Below are 15,185 nucleotides of genomic sequence, written 5' to 3'. Positions count from 1 at the left end.
GGACAGGAATGGGTGAATTTAATTCAGATGACCATCAGGAATACTACTGTGGGCAAGAATCCCTCAAAGGAAACGGAGTAGCCTTCATAGTCAATAAAAGAGTAGGAAAAGCAGTACTGGGATACAATCTCCAAAATGACAGAATGATCTCAGTTCGAATCCAAGGAAAACCATTCAACATCACAATAGTCCAAGTCTATGCCCCAACCACTGGTGCTGAAGAGGCTGAAGTTGACCGGTTCTATGAAGGCCTACAACACCTTCTAGAATTAACATCAAAAAATGATGTCCTTATTTTATTTATTTATTTATTTATTAAAACATTTTTATGCTGCCCCATTCGCCAAAGCCTCAGGGCGGTTTACAACAATAAATTAGATCCACATAAATAAAAATTAAAATATATACATTAGAATAATAACAATAATACACACACACACACACACACACACACTATAAAATAATATAAAATAAGCCGCCCTGGCCAGATAAAATTCAGTAGTATTAACATTTAAAATGCTGCTTAAATAAAAAGGTCTTCGCCTGGCGCCGAAAAACAAATAACGACGGCGCCAGGCGGACCTCTCTGGGGAGCGCATTCCATAACTTAGGCGCCACCGCTGAGAAAGCCCTCCTCCGAGTAACCACCCTCCTAATTTCTTTCACGGAGGGCTCCCGGAGAAGGGCCTCTCCCGCTGATCTCAGGGGGCAGCTGGGCATATATGGATGTAAGCGCTCCTTCAGGTAACCAGGACCCAAGCCGTTTAGGGCTTTATAGGTCATCACCAACACCTTGAATTGGGCCCAGACTTCAATGGGGAGCCAGTGAAGCTGACGGAGAACTGGAGTCATGTGAACATAACGTCCAGTCCCCGTCAGCAGCCTGGCAGCTCTATTTTGAACCAATTGAGGTATCCGGACTGTCTTCAAGGGTAGCCCCATGTAGAGCGCGTTACAGAAGTCAAGACGGGAAGTCACCAGCGCATGAGTCACTGTTGCGAGGCAGTCGTACTCATGGGGAATTGGAGTGCTAAAGTAGGAAGCCAAAAGATAACTGGAATAACAGGAAAGTTTGGCCTTGGAATACAAAATGAAGCAGGGCACAGGCTGGTAGAATTTTGTCAAAAGAATACGATGGTCATAGCAAACACTCTTTTCCAACAACCCAAGAGACGACTCTACACATGGACATCACCAGACGGTCAACACAGAAATCAGATTGACTATGTGCTCTGCAGCCAAAGATGGAGAAGCTCTATACAGTCAGTAAAAACTAGATGAGGAGCTGACTGTGGCTCAGATCATGAGCTTCTGGTTGCAAAATTTAGGTTTAAATTGAAGAAAGTAGGGAAAAGCACTAGGCCACTCAGGTATGACCTAAATCATATCCCTGATGAATATACAGTAGAGGTGACAAACAGATTTAAGGAATTAGATCTAATAGACAGAGTGCCTAAAGAACTATGGATGGAGGTTCGCAACACTGTACAAGAGGTAGCAACTAAAACCATCCCAAAGAAAAAGAAATGCAAGAAAGTAAAATGGCTGTCTGAGGAAGCTTTACAAATAGTTGAGGAAAGAAGGGAAGCGAAAGGCAAGGGAGAAAGAGAAAGATACACCCAATTGAATGCAGAATTCCAGAGAACAGCTAGAAGAGATAAGAAGACCTTCTTACATGAACAGTGCAAAGAAATAGAAGAAAACTATAGAATAGGGAGGACCAGAGATATCTTCAAGAAAATTGGAGATATGAAGGGAACATTTCATGCAAAGATGGACATGATAAAGGACCAAAATGGCAGGGACCTAACAGAGGCAGAAGAGATTAAGAAGAGGTGGCAAGATTACACAGAAGAACTATACAAGAAAGAGCTTAACGTCCCTGATAACCACGATGGGGAGGTCACTGACCTTGAGCCAGACATTCTGGAATGTGAAGTCAAATGGGCCTTAGGAAGTCTGAGCAACAACAAAGCTAGTGGAGGTGACAGTATTCCAGCTGAGCTATTCAAAATCTTAAAAGACGATGCAGTAAAAGTGCTACACTCAATATGCCAGCAAATTTGGAAAACTCAACAGTGGCCACAGGATTGGAAAAGGTCAGTTTACACTCCGATCCCAAAGAAGAGCAATGCCAAAGAATGTTCAAACTGCCGCACCATTGCACTCATTTCACATGCTAGCAAAGTTATGCTCAAAATCCTACAAGCCAGGCTCCAGCAGTGTGTGGACCGAGAACTACCAGAAGTACAGGCAGGATTTCGAAGAGGGAGAAGAACTAGAGATCAAATTGCCAACATACGCTGGATCATGGAGAAAGCTAGGGAGCTCCAGAAAAACATCTATCAGTGGACACGAAACCACTGATTGGTTCAAAATTGAGAAAGGAGTTCGGCAAGGCTGTTAAAACCCCCTTTTTAAGAATATGGTGCAAATTTGGGACACATATAGAGCAAGGTTTATGCCGACAATCTCACCATTACAGAAATTGAAGGATTTCCAGAAAGTACTGAAGGAAAGTACTGAAGGAAAAACTAGTTTTGGGGTTAAAAGATTGGTTGGCAAAAATGAATAACAAGGAAAGGATAAAGGTGGTATTAGGAAAAGAGAAATTAACCTGGTTTAATGTTATGCAATTAGAACAGTAGTCTACAGAATGGATAAAAAAAAATGGTAAATGTAGAGATAGTGTACTACTAAATTTGAAGAGATTGTTTTATATAAGGAAAAACAAGACATTATGCAAACAAGTGAGATGATAATAAGTGAGTTCTGTAAGATTTTATTAGATATGGAGGACCAATGTGACCCTCTTAAGGTTTCACAGGAAATAGATTTAGGAAGGGTTATAAATAAGGAAGAATGGGAAAATATAGGATAAGAGAATACTAAAAAGTATGTTGATTAGAATTAAGGAAAAATTATAAATTAATATGAAAGTAATACCTCACAGCAGTAAAATTATATTTTATGGATAATAAGTATTCCAATATATGTTGCAGATGTGGTCAAAAAGTGTAAACCTATTTCCATATGTGGTGGGAATGTGAAATTATTAGGAAATTTTGGGAAATGTTTTTTAAGGTAATTACTGAAATACTGACTTTTATATTGAAGCAGACCCTGGAATTGCATTAGTGCCATTATTTCATGAAAAGAAATGGAATAATAAAGAATTAATAACAAATTTATTAACAGCTGTAAGATTACTAATAGCAAAGAATCGGAAAGAAAAATGGGATTTTCAATTAAGTGAATGGTATAAAGAAATCTCAAATATAGCTGTTAGTGATAAGTTAAAGTGTAATATTAAGGTGAAAGAAAGAATTGACAAACAAGAATAATGACAACTATTTGGGGATTGTTCACTGAACACGTATTAATAAAAGGGAATGTATCAAACCTCTGTATGATTCAATGCAATTTTGCATGGAGCAGGGGCATCCTGAAAGAGGGAAAGCATAGAATAAGGGTATCTGAAGGGAATATGAATAAATAACTATCATGTAGCCAAAGGTCCCATGTGAGGTGCATTTTATGTGTTGAGTATCAAATAAACCAAATATCAGTTCCTCTGACTGATTTATTTGATACAACTTATTTGTATTGTAAGGTTTTTTCCTCCTTATTTTTGTTATGGATGTACTTTGTACTGTAATTCTTTGTATTGTTATTACTGAAAATTTTTATATATAAGAAGGAGGTGGTAACAACTCATACAATTGGGACATGAATCAAGGCAAACTGGAAATCATAAAGCAAGAAATGGAAAGTATAAACATCATAGTAGTTGGTGTGAGAGAACTAAAGCAGACTAGAATGGAATGTTATGTTTCCAATCAGACACAAAGATTTTCACTCCAGAAATTACAAACTCAAAAGAGTAGCTCTAATACTGAAACAAGATGTGGCACAGGCAGTAAAGGCTACAATGCAAAATCCTGCCTAATAATATCAATCAGAATTAGAATTAGTGGGAAACCTATCAACATAACCATCATTCAAGTATATGTTCCAACAATAAATGCTGAAGAAGAAGATACTGAAAATGTTTCAGCAAGTTTTCAAAAGGAAATTGATTACACACCAAAACAAGACATGCTGCTAATTGTAGGTGATTAGGTGGAATGCAAAAGTAGGAAACAAAGCAGAATCAAATGTTGTAGGAAAAATTGGCCTAGTGATAAGTGAAGCATGAGAATAACTGATGGAATTTTGTGAAGCCAACAATTGTTCATTGCAAACACATACTTCAAGCAACCACTCAGACAACTATTTACATGCACGATCAAAAGGAAGTTGTCTGAAAGGCCTAACTACAGGCACAAAGGGCAACTACCCCAGCAGCAGCATCACCCTCTGCAGGGATCTTCCAAGGCCCTGATAAGAGGATGGACCATGGTCTAGTCATACAAGAAATGAGCCATATTCATTTCCTGTTAGGTGAGAGCACAGCCCTTCCTAGATCCCTGGAAGAGGTTCCCCTGGACACATCATGAGAAGGCAAGACATACTGGAGAAGACAATGTTAGAGAAAGTTGAAAGCAGAAGACAAAAGGGAAGACCAGATATGAGATGGATTGAATCCATAAAGGAAGCTACAGCCTTGAACTTGGGAGAGCTGAATGGAGTTGTCATGGACAGGCCATTTTTGGAGGGCTTTCATTCATAGGTTTTCGGTAAGTCATATGAACTGATGGCATGAAACAGCAAAAAATTAACATTTCCTATTTCAACATATTCACCTTTGAAATATGCTTATGAAAATACAGATTGCCCAGTATTCACATTTCATGTGGAAAGGCTGCACTCTATGAAGTAGCTCACTCTCCTTATCGCATCACCTGAGACCTGGTGACATGCAGATATTTTAACATGTCTAACAAGTTTATGTTTTAACCAATTAGGTAATATAGAGTTGTTACCATTCTCTTTGCCACGAGGTTTGTGCTGCTGTTCTCAGGAAAGTTCCCATGTTCTTTAGACATCATTGATCTGGTCACCACTTACAGCATAATCCTACACACACACACACACACACACACACACACACGAAAAAGTCCTATCATTCCTCAGCTGGCCTGACTAGCTGGGGCACTCTGGGAGGTGTAAGAACTTTTTCTGTCTAAACATGCAAAGGTTTATACCTGTATGGAAATGTACCGTCTAACACTCATGCCTGTGTTTTTCAAAACAGAAAAGGGCTATAACAATCTTTAAAGGATGAAGAATAAGGCCAGTAGCAGAAGTTAGCCATGTTCAAGCAGAAAGGTTAAGAACATGCTGTTAAAACCTGTTACAACAAAATGAGAATATTAAACCTGGCCAGACTTCAAACTGGAATCCAGCAGAAACTGCCAGAAGTGAATAAGAAGTTGAAGAGATTAATAATGTAAGGCTTGGGTTTCCCATCTTCAGATCAAGAGCTGGTACCAAACATGTATTAACTAAAGTGAATTTAGGAATCAGTAAAACAACAGTAGATTAAGCTTCCATTTCACCTCTATTTTTCTGTACTGGCAAAGGACTCCCAAAATCCATTACACCTACCTATTCAAAGCAAGCCAGGCTACATGTGGGTCAGCAAATGTCCAAAGTTTTAACTGTTAAATGTTCCATTTATAAACTTTCTAATGATGAAGATTTGGGGAGCTATGCATATACCAAATGTCAGCTCTTTTAGGACTGTAAGAACCTAAACAGTCTAAGGATGCATTATGTTTGTGTTAAGTCTCTTTTCAGATTGGAATGAAGTGGCACAAGAGTTTGTTGAGTAAGAGGTATTGGAAGGAATATATCTCAGGATGAAGGATATAGGCTGAGGTTAGCAGCAGCTGCTGAGGTCCAGGACAGTTCTATGGTATAAAAAGGGGCTTAATGCAGCAAGCAGCAGAGAAACCAAAGGTGAAGAGACGCCTCCCCTCCATACCTGCCATCTGCACCATTTCCAGGATAGGAAAAGGAAGAAATTCATGAGGCTGTCATTCAGATTAGAGAATATATACTTTCTCAGCCTCCTTATTTTAGTATGGTCGCTTGCCATGATCAACTCTTTTGCCTCAAGCGTAGTGATGATTCTGCTGAAGGTTGGTCCCCAGACTATCAAAGATGCAGCACAAGGTCAGATAGAAGACCCCCACGCTTGAAGCAGGGACAAATCCTGGTTGCCAGAGATTTTTGGTTACCAGTCAAGACACAAGGCATCCAATATTCAAGAGGATATGAGAGAGAGAGAGAGAGAGAGAGAGAGAGAGAGAGAGAGAGAGAGAGAATATGCCTAAACAAAAATGTGAGCTTTCTAGTACCTGCACAAATATTACAAAATCACTGATTTTTGTCATCTCCCCACCAAAAGACATTACTTACTCTTTCTGTTTTTTTACCTGCCCTGTATTAGTATTTAGATGTCACTTTGATTCCTAACTAAACCATTTTGGCATGTTTTTTTCTCTAAAACATTGCCTTCTGTCCAGTGCTACATGAGTCTATCCATTTGTGCAAGGGGACTTCCCTCTGAATCACTTCAGAGCTTCTCTTGGAGGCAGAGACCTTAGGAATGGCTTGTGAGGTGCTGGGGGGGGGGGGGTGCTGCAGTGCAAGGAGGAAAAATCACTAAGAACTGGGTGGAGTTATCTTGCACAAGCAACTTCCAGATTATGCAAGCTGCCTCTGCTTGTTTGACTCCAATTTCCCCCTCCCACTTCAGCCCCCCATGCTACATCCCAAGCCTTTCCTGGGGTGGCAATTAGGAGGAGGGGGCAGAAAATTCTTGAAAATCCACTCTCAGAGCACTGGATACAACCTACATTGTTGCTAAGAGCTTCATATAAGAGACATCTGGAATTTCCTGTACATTTAGAAATCTGTTCCACAGATGAATCTGTTAGATGAATCTGCAAAATAAATTTAGCATATTCTTATTACATGAAAGGGAAACTGCTAAAGTTATTCTCCAACTATATATACTGGCATTTTCAAGGTTAAGCATAAAGGCTACACTAATGCTTTCTCTAAATTATAAACAATAGAATTATTATTCATGTATATTACCATTTATGTATATTGCTATTCAATTTCCTCAACTATTGCTGCTTCCTAAGAAGTCTGCTGTAAGACTAAGGATAAGCAATGCATTTGCATCTAACTCATTCTCATTTTGCATAATTCTGGCTATTTAAATCAATACTATAAGCTCTAATGGATATAAAAAGGGCTACTGTCCAAGTATTATTCCTCCATCTTTCAGTTTCCTCATCTCTACAACAGATGGCTTTATGTTTACTGTCACTTTTATGAAATTTCTCATGAGAAAAGTACAAATGTAAGACACATTTGGAAGACACATTTCCATATAGTACTAACATGAAGGTCAGAGTTTGTAGTACTGACCTTGTCATGTACTCTTCTCTGGTACACACTGATCCCCAATCAGAGATAAGTTTTCGAGAAACAGATCCCTTCATCCAATTCGGCTGGGTGCAGCATGTCCAAATACTAGCAACTGTCTTGCATAATTTTGAAGTTGGTACTATGGCTGAGAGAGTGACATCCAACGTGCTGTGAATGTGAACAGTTTTACTGCAGCCAGAGTGAGTCGTTAATTTATGTATGTTATGTTAGATATTTGTATTTTATCTGTGTAAGCTGTCCTGAGGCTTTTGCAAAGGACGGCATACAAATATCCTAAATAAATACATACATACATACTGTTGAAGTACTAGGAAAACATCCCACAGTTGGCCCCTGAGGAATATTTAACAAGTAGAAGGCAGCTGCAGACCACTCAGAAAACCTTTACTCACTACCTTTCCTCCAAGCACTGACACTTTGGTAGTTTTCTAGCTGGTATATGTGTGCTTCACGCCTCTCCAAATGCTTAATACCAACAGTGATACTGTGGTATTTTGTGGTATTTTGGTGCTAGCCCTCAGCCTTTACTAGAATGTGGTCTTCAAGAGCTTCTTGAAAATGAAAATCAGTCCTTGGGTGCATTCCTGCTCTAGGATGAGATTTCATCTGGATTTAATAAGACCCATTTTGAGTGTTCCACCAGTTGTCATCCCATGTACACTAGCCTTCCTAACTCTCCAATAAACCAAGCATTCATATGAGCTCTATTCGGTGAGAAAAGGCTATTAGGAAAAATTACACCAACTGCCCAAGTCATTTCCACATTCCACAGTGGAAGCAGATCATTGAAAAAAAACACTAACCATGTCAACGGGAAATTCCATAAGAACTCTCAAGAATTAATTGGCCTTGAAAGCAGATCACTCTAACAAGTCCAACACTCCATGGAAATAAGTGGCCACAGTATATCTAAACATGACTGGTAAATGATCTGACTATGAAGCAGGCCCCCTCATCCAAATCACCATTTCCTTAGTTAGAATACCAGATCCAGGATATGATCTACAACATGCAATGATCCAGTGATATACTGGGACAAATTCTCTTGGACAACCATTCTTAACATCAGACTTGAGAAACTACCTTCATCAGCTCAGGTAGAGAGATTGTCGGACAAGTAGATGGAGACCACAGCAAGATCAGACACATGCAGAGCCGAAGTTCAGGTTACCATAACTCCTCACTTACCAACCACACAGTTTGTGCTCTGGTACACCTGATTAAACGTATGACTGCCCGTTTATCTCATATTTCTTACTGATTTCCACTGACCAAGAAGTTATTTTAATTTTACACACCACTCTTTGATTTGTAAACATTTGATTTTTTAATTTACTTTCTGCATTCCTAATATAGTGCTAGTAAAGATTTTTGATAATCAATTACCAAAAGTACAACTCAATTTACAGCAGTAATTCTTACATAATAAGATGCCTGAAAAAGAAGGCATAAATGTGGTGCCAATAACAACAACAACGACGACGACAACAACACACAAGCCTGGTGTGGTCAGTTTAAGGAATGACTAGCCTAATTTTATTTACATTTGTGGCACTCGGTCCAGAAAATAAAGTTTTTGATGCATATAATACAAATTACTATAACTTTATGCACTCCATATTGCTAACAAAACATTCACTACTTTGAGGATTGAAATAAGGCTCAAAAGTTGGGTTCCTGTTGAATGGATAACTGTATCCTTTTCTAGATAGCTTTGCTCCATCTTTCCTTAACTTAGTCTCTGGCTTCCTTCTACTCGCCATGCCTGTCTCTTCTGTCTCATGTATACTCTTACTGCAGCTGCACAATTCAGTCCTATTGAAATGCAGCTCATTTGTGTGTCCATGCCACTCAGAAAATAAACACATCGGATGCAAAGGCATTCCTCTCCTTTACCTAAGATTTCTGCCCCTTTAGATGGATCAATATCGCTGTCAGGAAACAAGTGTTAGGTGAAGGCAGCAGCATCTCTTCTTTAAAGTAAGGGAGTTCTGAGCTGTTTCCCAATACGGCTCAAGGTGAAGAGGCTTTCAGGAAGGGCTTGCTCTTAGGTACAAGGCTATAGCTGCCTCCCATTCAATGAATTACCTTTCCCTCCTCCTCAGACGTAGGAAATTGTATAAAATTTTCTAAATATTTTCACTGTGTTCAGTCCTTAAAAAAAGTATAGCCTCATTAGAAAACTAGAAATGCTGAAACGGTTACTGTTTAGTCATCCTCGAGCGATGTTAATATCCTTGAAAGATGCTAGACTTAATACTGCAAGAAACAGAGTCCCTCTGTTTAGAACAGAATGCATATTATACAAGCTGTAGCATTTCCCCCAATACTGCCTTGACAGTGCCATGACACCGAGAGGCTAACGGAGACCGGGGCAAAAGGATGACTTGTCTCCAATAAACAAAATAATTACCAATGCCACTTAGGAAGGACAGCAATATGGAGACATTATTAAACAAACAGTCATACCAGTCCTGTTGTTTTTCTCATTACAGTACAACTACTAACTGAATATACAGGGGGGAAGGGTGCTGGTTTTAAATATTTTTTTTCATATAAACTTTGCAAAATCTGGCTTTGTGTCTGGTTCTGGGACAAAAAGTGCTTTGGTTGCCCTGTGGGATAACCTTTGTTAAGAGACAATGTAAATTCAACCCTGACGGTTCTCTTGTAGCTCTCAGTAGCCTTCAGTACCATCAGCCATTGTACTTTTCTGGATCAGGTGTCTGGTTTGGAAGCTAGGAACACCGTTTCACCATGGTTCTGAGTCTAATTTGATGGTCCTTCCAGAAGGAGGGGTTAGAAGATTTTTGTTCTCTCTGTGAAAATCATGTTATAGGGGTCCACAAGGCTCCATTTTTATCCCACACACTATTTAATATCTGCATGTAACTGCTAAGGGAGGATATCCAGAATGGGGGCTGAAGTGTCCTTACTATGCTTTACCTCTTTATCAGCTTTAGCTCTTCTTTCTAGCTAACCTAGATGAGGCAGTGGATGTTGTAAATTGGTATCTAACCAGAGTAACTAACTGGATGATGACCACAAACTGAAACAAAATCCAGACAAGACAGAGACAGAGTTAGCAAGAGATTTATCTGCCTGGATGGTGTTCAGCCTTTTCTGGAGAAATCAGGTGTATAGGTAGGGGTTGCTCCTAGATACATGGCAGTCACCTGAGGCTCAACTTGGTACCGGAGTTTTTAACAGAATATTTCTTCCCATACAGATGTGCTTGGACCCTTAGGTCATTACTGGAGACCTTCCTCCAGGTGTCCTTGTCAAAGAAACCTATGTGATTGGCTACAAGAAAGAAAGCCTTCTCAGTTCTGCTGCCCTTCTTATAGAATCCCCACCATTTGGAATCTCCTCCAAACATCTTTCTCCTGTGCATGAGTAGGTAGAGAGAAGTCCTACAGCTTCTTCATAGGATTTTTATTGTCTAAGCATTTATAAAATTGTGCCCTTAGAAATCTAGTTTTACATCTGGTTTTATATATCTTTATTTATTCTAGTGCTGTTCACAGCCTTGCAAAGTATTTTATTCTTTAAAATATGTGCTCTGTCTTTTATAGTTTTAGCTGTTCATTTGCATTTTAGTATTTTAGGGCACAATCCTATGGGTTGCTCCCTTGATGCTCATAGGTCCCCTAAGTCAGAGGTTTACAAGTTTCCCAGGAAGAGCAGAAGAGCTGCTGTTTGCCTCCCTGAATCTCCTGCTCTGTACTTTTGCTCAATGACCATTTCTGAACATCTAGTTCGGGTACCACAGAAGGAGAGAGAGAAGGAAGCTGCAGAGGCACAGGATATATCACAGAAAGCACTTTTTACTGCTTTTCCAAGGTTGAACTCCCAAACTCAGAGCGGCCACTTGCATAGTTCTGAAATGAAAGATATGTATCAGCTGTGGGGTAATGGGAACTGGAGTGTGGATTCCCAGCTGCAATGTTGGAGCTCTGTTTTGGACCCTGGATCTGGGAATTTATCCTATGAAGTATCCCAGCCAATGTCCCAGAGCCACTGGATCTCTCTCCTGTTTGTAATCCTCCCAGAGGATAATTTGTTACTGGGTGGATTAAAAATACAATAAAATAATATAAATAAAATGCTTGTGTATAAGAAGTTGCAAGTTTTCAGATGGCCCATTCCTCCCTCACTCCCTTCCTCTATGGCATTTCCTACTGTCATAATTTTGATTGTCTGCTCCTCTGGGCAGGATCTTCTTTATTTATACATACTGCCCTGCAAGACATCATGTATTTTAGCAGAATACTACTGAAGTGATGTATCAAAATATTGCAATTCATAGTCTTACTAAAATTCCATCTCAACATCAAAAGGCTCACAATTGTGCATTTGTTCTGTCCAAGAAGACTGTAGCTTATAATTTTTTTCCATGTTTGAAAGCAAAATCAATCAAATAAAAGGATACATTTACAATATAAATGTTTTCTTACATCTTTTGAAGGACTTGGGCCATCACGACTCCATTTGTTAAATCTTCTACAGTCTGGCATGGTGCTTCAACATTAAATGTCTGGATCTGAAGAGGAACACACATATTTAGTCATTTATTTATTTATTTTTCGATTATATCCTGCCCTTTTCCTACAAAGGGCTCAAGGCAGCTTACATCATTCTCCTCCTCCATCTTATCCCCACAACAACAACCCTGTGAGGTAGGTTGGGCTGAGAGTCTGTGACCGGCCCAAAGTCACCTAGGTGGCTCCGTGGCTGAGCGGGGACTAGAACCCAGATCCAGTCCCAGTCCCAGTCCCAGGCTCTCAACCACTACACCACACTGGCTCTCCATGTCATGCTACATCTTACTGCATTGTGCTAGCACAGCAAGAGATTTAAAAACAGTGCAAAGCGACTACTATCAACTACAAAGCATAGCATAGATAAGCAACAAAAATAAATAGTTTAGCTCAAAGGAAGAAAATATTGGAATGACTAACCAAAACTGTATATTACGAGCTGGTTAAGTATAGTGGCCGTAAAGTTCTGGTTCAAGACCTATTCTTGTAACAAAGCCATTTTTTCTCAGTACCTGTAAATGAATTTTGATCGTAAGCATATGGAGTTAGAGACTAGTATTTTTAAATCTGTGTGGCCCAAAAAAGCACTATGTGCACTGATGATGTTAGGCATATAAAATTGCCTCAAGAAAACATAGCTTGAAGACTTGCAGTCCTCTTACACATTGAGTAAACCTGCAAAGCTGTTGTTGCAAGGATTAAAGTTAGACAACACAACTAACCAGTTTTCTGTTGCTGTTTTTAAAACTTTGGGTAGTTGTGAATGAGCATGAGAGAGGAGCATGCAGGCTGCTAACCAGTCATATGTGTTCCAACTCCCCCAGAGTTCTGCATTTAGACATCATGAAAACCAACCAGGGACAGAACATCCATGGGTTGTTTAGCTCAGTAGAAATCAATGGGTAGCCAGGAGCCAATACACTCACTCTCTCAATCTTATTCCTTATCCTTGTCCCTCCCTCAACAAAATAAATGAATAAAATCTGCATAGGATCTAGAGGAAAGACTTATTTAGGTAGGGACTGACTGCAGCTAATACTTCAATTTAATTCTTTGTTCAGGAACAACTCATATACATATTAGTACTAAGCAAGATGCTAACTATCCTCAAGGTATCAATCTGAGTCAACTGATAATGTATGTGACATTCTGAAATGCTAAGTGTAAAGAGGAAAACATGTTTTCTCAAACACTAAAATACAGGCGAGGGACAATGGCAGACAGTAGTGATAGACTGTTGCTCCCTAGTGCATTTACACAACATGTTCAGAACCCCAAGTTTTCCCCTGAAAGTATTTTTTTTCCAGAAAACGTGATCAAATCAGCTTCAGAGGTCCTGCAGTGACTTTTAAAAGCACTTATTTCTTAATTGTATCATACCTTTTTATTTTTTAAAGAACACAAGTGGCTTGCATCATTCTGTCCTCCTGCTCTCAGTCACAACAACCCACCCTGTGAGGTGGGTTGGGCTGAGAGTCTGTGATTGGCTCAAAGTCATTCAGTTGGCTCCATGGCTGAGCGGGGACTAGTCTCCTGAGTCCCACTCCCATGCACTTGACTACTACACTACATTAGCTCTCTAAGGGGATAACCTGGCTAATCAAGGGCCACACATTTTAATTCCGGTTACCATCAAGCCATTATGTGTAATCACTCTTCATTTTTATTTTTATTTTTTTTGCAGTGCAAGCAAATTTGGGGGTGGGGAGCAAGATCTGCCTTTTGTCTCATAAGAAAAGCACTGCCAAAGGCCTATTTAATCCATGATCCTATTTTCCACACAGATGATCCAGGTGTCTCCATGAGTAGGGTTGGGAGAAACTTGTTTGGTTCACTACTTAATCTGAACTGACCTAATTTGTCAAGTTGACATTTTCAAACAAATACGAGTATGTAAACTAGAACAAAATTTTCCTCCAGTTTCCACAATTCTCTCTATATTAATGTTTGTGCTGATTTTAACAAAAAAGATTGCAAACTAATATGAAATCAAAACAAACTTGTATAAACCTAAAGAGACAAATGTGTGCATCCCTATCCATGAAAACCTGTCAAAATGCAACAAACCTCCCCTGCTATTGCCTTTATGAATACACACCTCTCAGTATCTGATTTTCAGAAGTATCTAGTCTCTGAACCTGAAATTTCTATTTAGCTAGAGCTTATTTATTTAAATTATGTATTGAACATTTTCTGAATACCTCAAAGATGTTTACTTTATAAATACACAAATATAAATAAATATAAAACATGCCATTGCTACATGTTATGGTAGTCAAATTAGTAACTATTAGATGAACAAGTAATTTCACATAGAGGATTTGCAGGGGGGGAAAGAGGCCAGTACAAGGTGAGAGAGATTTTTCCCCTCCCACACTCTCTAAAACAGAAAATGTAGAAGATAGGCAGCAGCTGACTGCCACTTGGCAAGATATTTATGGGGCTCTGTTCCCAACAAAGTAAGCCATTATTTGATCCATAAATCTAAAGTTCAGTGGACTAGTATGTGAGCAGCATGTAAGCTCATCTTACACTTGAGGCAAAACAACATTCTGGGGGGGAAAGGTGCCTTCCGCCAAATTTGGTAATTACATTTACAGTAAAGCTACTCTTCTCCCTTCATTACATCTTATGGAACTGACCTTCTGTCACTGTGTCATTACACAGTATGATCCCACAACCTGTCCCACAGCAAGTGCTATAGACTGGGATAGAGAAGGGTTCAGTATGACAACACCACAGGAGGTAGACTTCACTCGGCACTCGTATCAGCACCTGCTATATCTGGGCTGAGCCCTAAGTTCCAGGTGGGTGGCCTCTGTCCTGGGCCCCACTTTTATTTATTTTTAAAGAGTTATAACACACTTGCCAGCATTGTTTTGTGGTGGAAACCATTCTTTAGCAACAATAACCAGAAAATCCCCAAATGCTGGGGCATCAGGGGAAGCAAGGACAGAAGCCACATGCCCTTTGACGTCAGGAGAATGTTCAGCATTCCCTAAAAGTTAAGAACGTTGCCAAGTACTCCCCCCATCATGGACACCATTTAGTTTTACCTGATGTTATGGGGGTGGGGAGCAGTTTGGCCAGGGTGATTTAAAAAAAAAATCTAATTCTACTTTTAGCCTCATACAGCAAATCAACGGGAAGCACCTGAAATATCAAAGGGATGTCTGCTTCCTACTTCTTTTGGAACAAATGCCAAGGACGCTTCGCTGCATACTCATAATGCCT

General features: G+C 39.6%; 1 protein-coding gene across 5 annotated transcripts in view; it reads right to left on the bottom strand.

Annotated features, from left to right (window-relative positions):
- HOOK3 (hook microtubule tethering protein 3) overlaps window positions 1-15,185 on the bottom strand; it is a 74,309-nt gene that overhangs the window by 52,677 nt on the left and 6,447 nt on the right. For all 5 annotated transcript variants that reach the window (XM_044443903.1, XM_044443901.1, XM_044443902.1 and 2 more), the window contains exon 2: window positions 11,868-11,953. In XM_044443903.1, coding sequence (XP_044299838.1) covers window positions 11,868-11,953 — 86 coding nt within the window. The remainder of the gene's footprint in view (window positions 1-11,867; window positions 11,954-15,185) is intronic.

Source organism: Varanus komodoensis, unplaced genomic scaffold (assembly GCF_004798865.1).
Source record: "Varanus komodoensis strain SLA01 unplaced genomic scaffold, ASM479886v1 scaffold43, whole genome shotgun sequence".
Lineage (NCBI taxonomy): Eukaryota > Metazoa > Chordata > Lepidosauria > Squamata > Varanidae > Varanus > Varanus komodoensis.
Note: the sequence above shows the minus strand (reverse complement) of the source record. Positions and strands in the feature narration are given on the sequence as shown.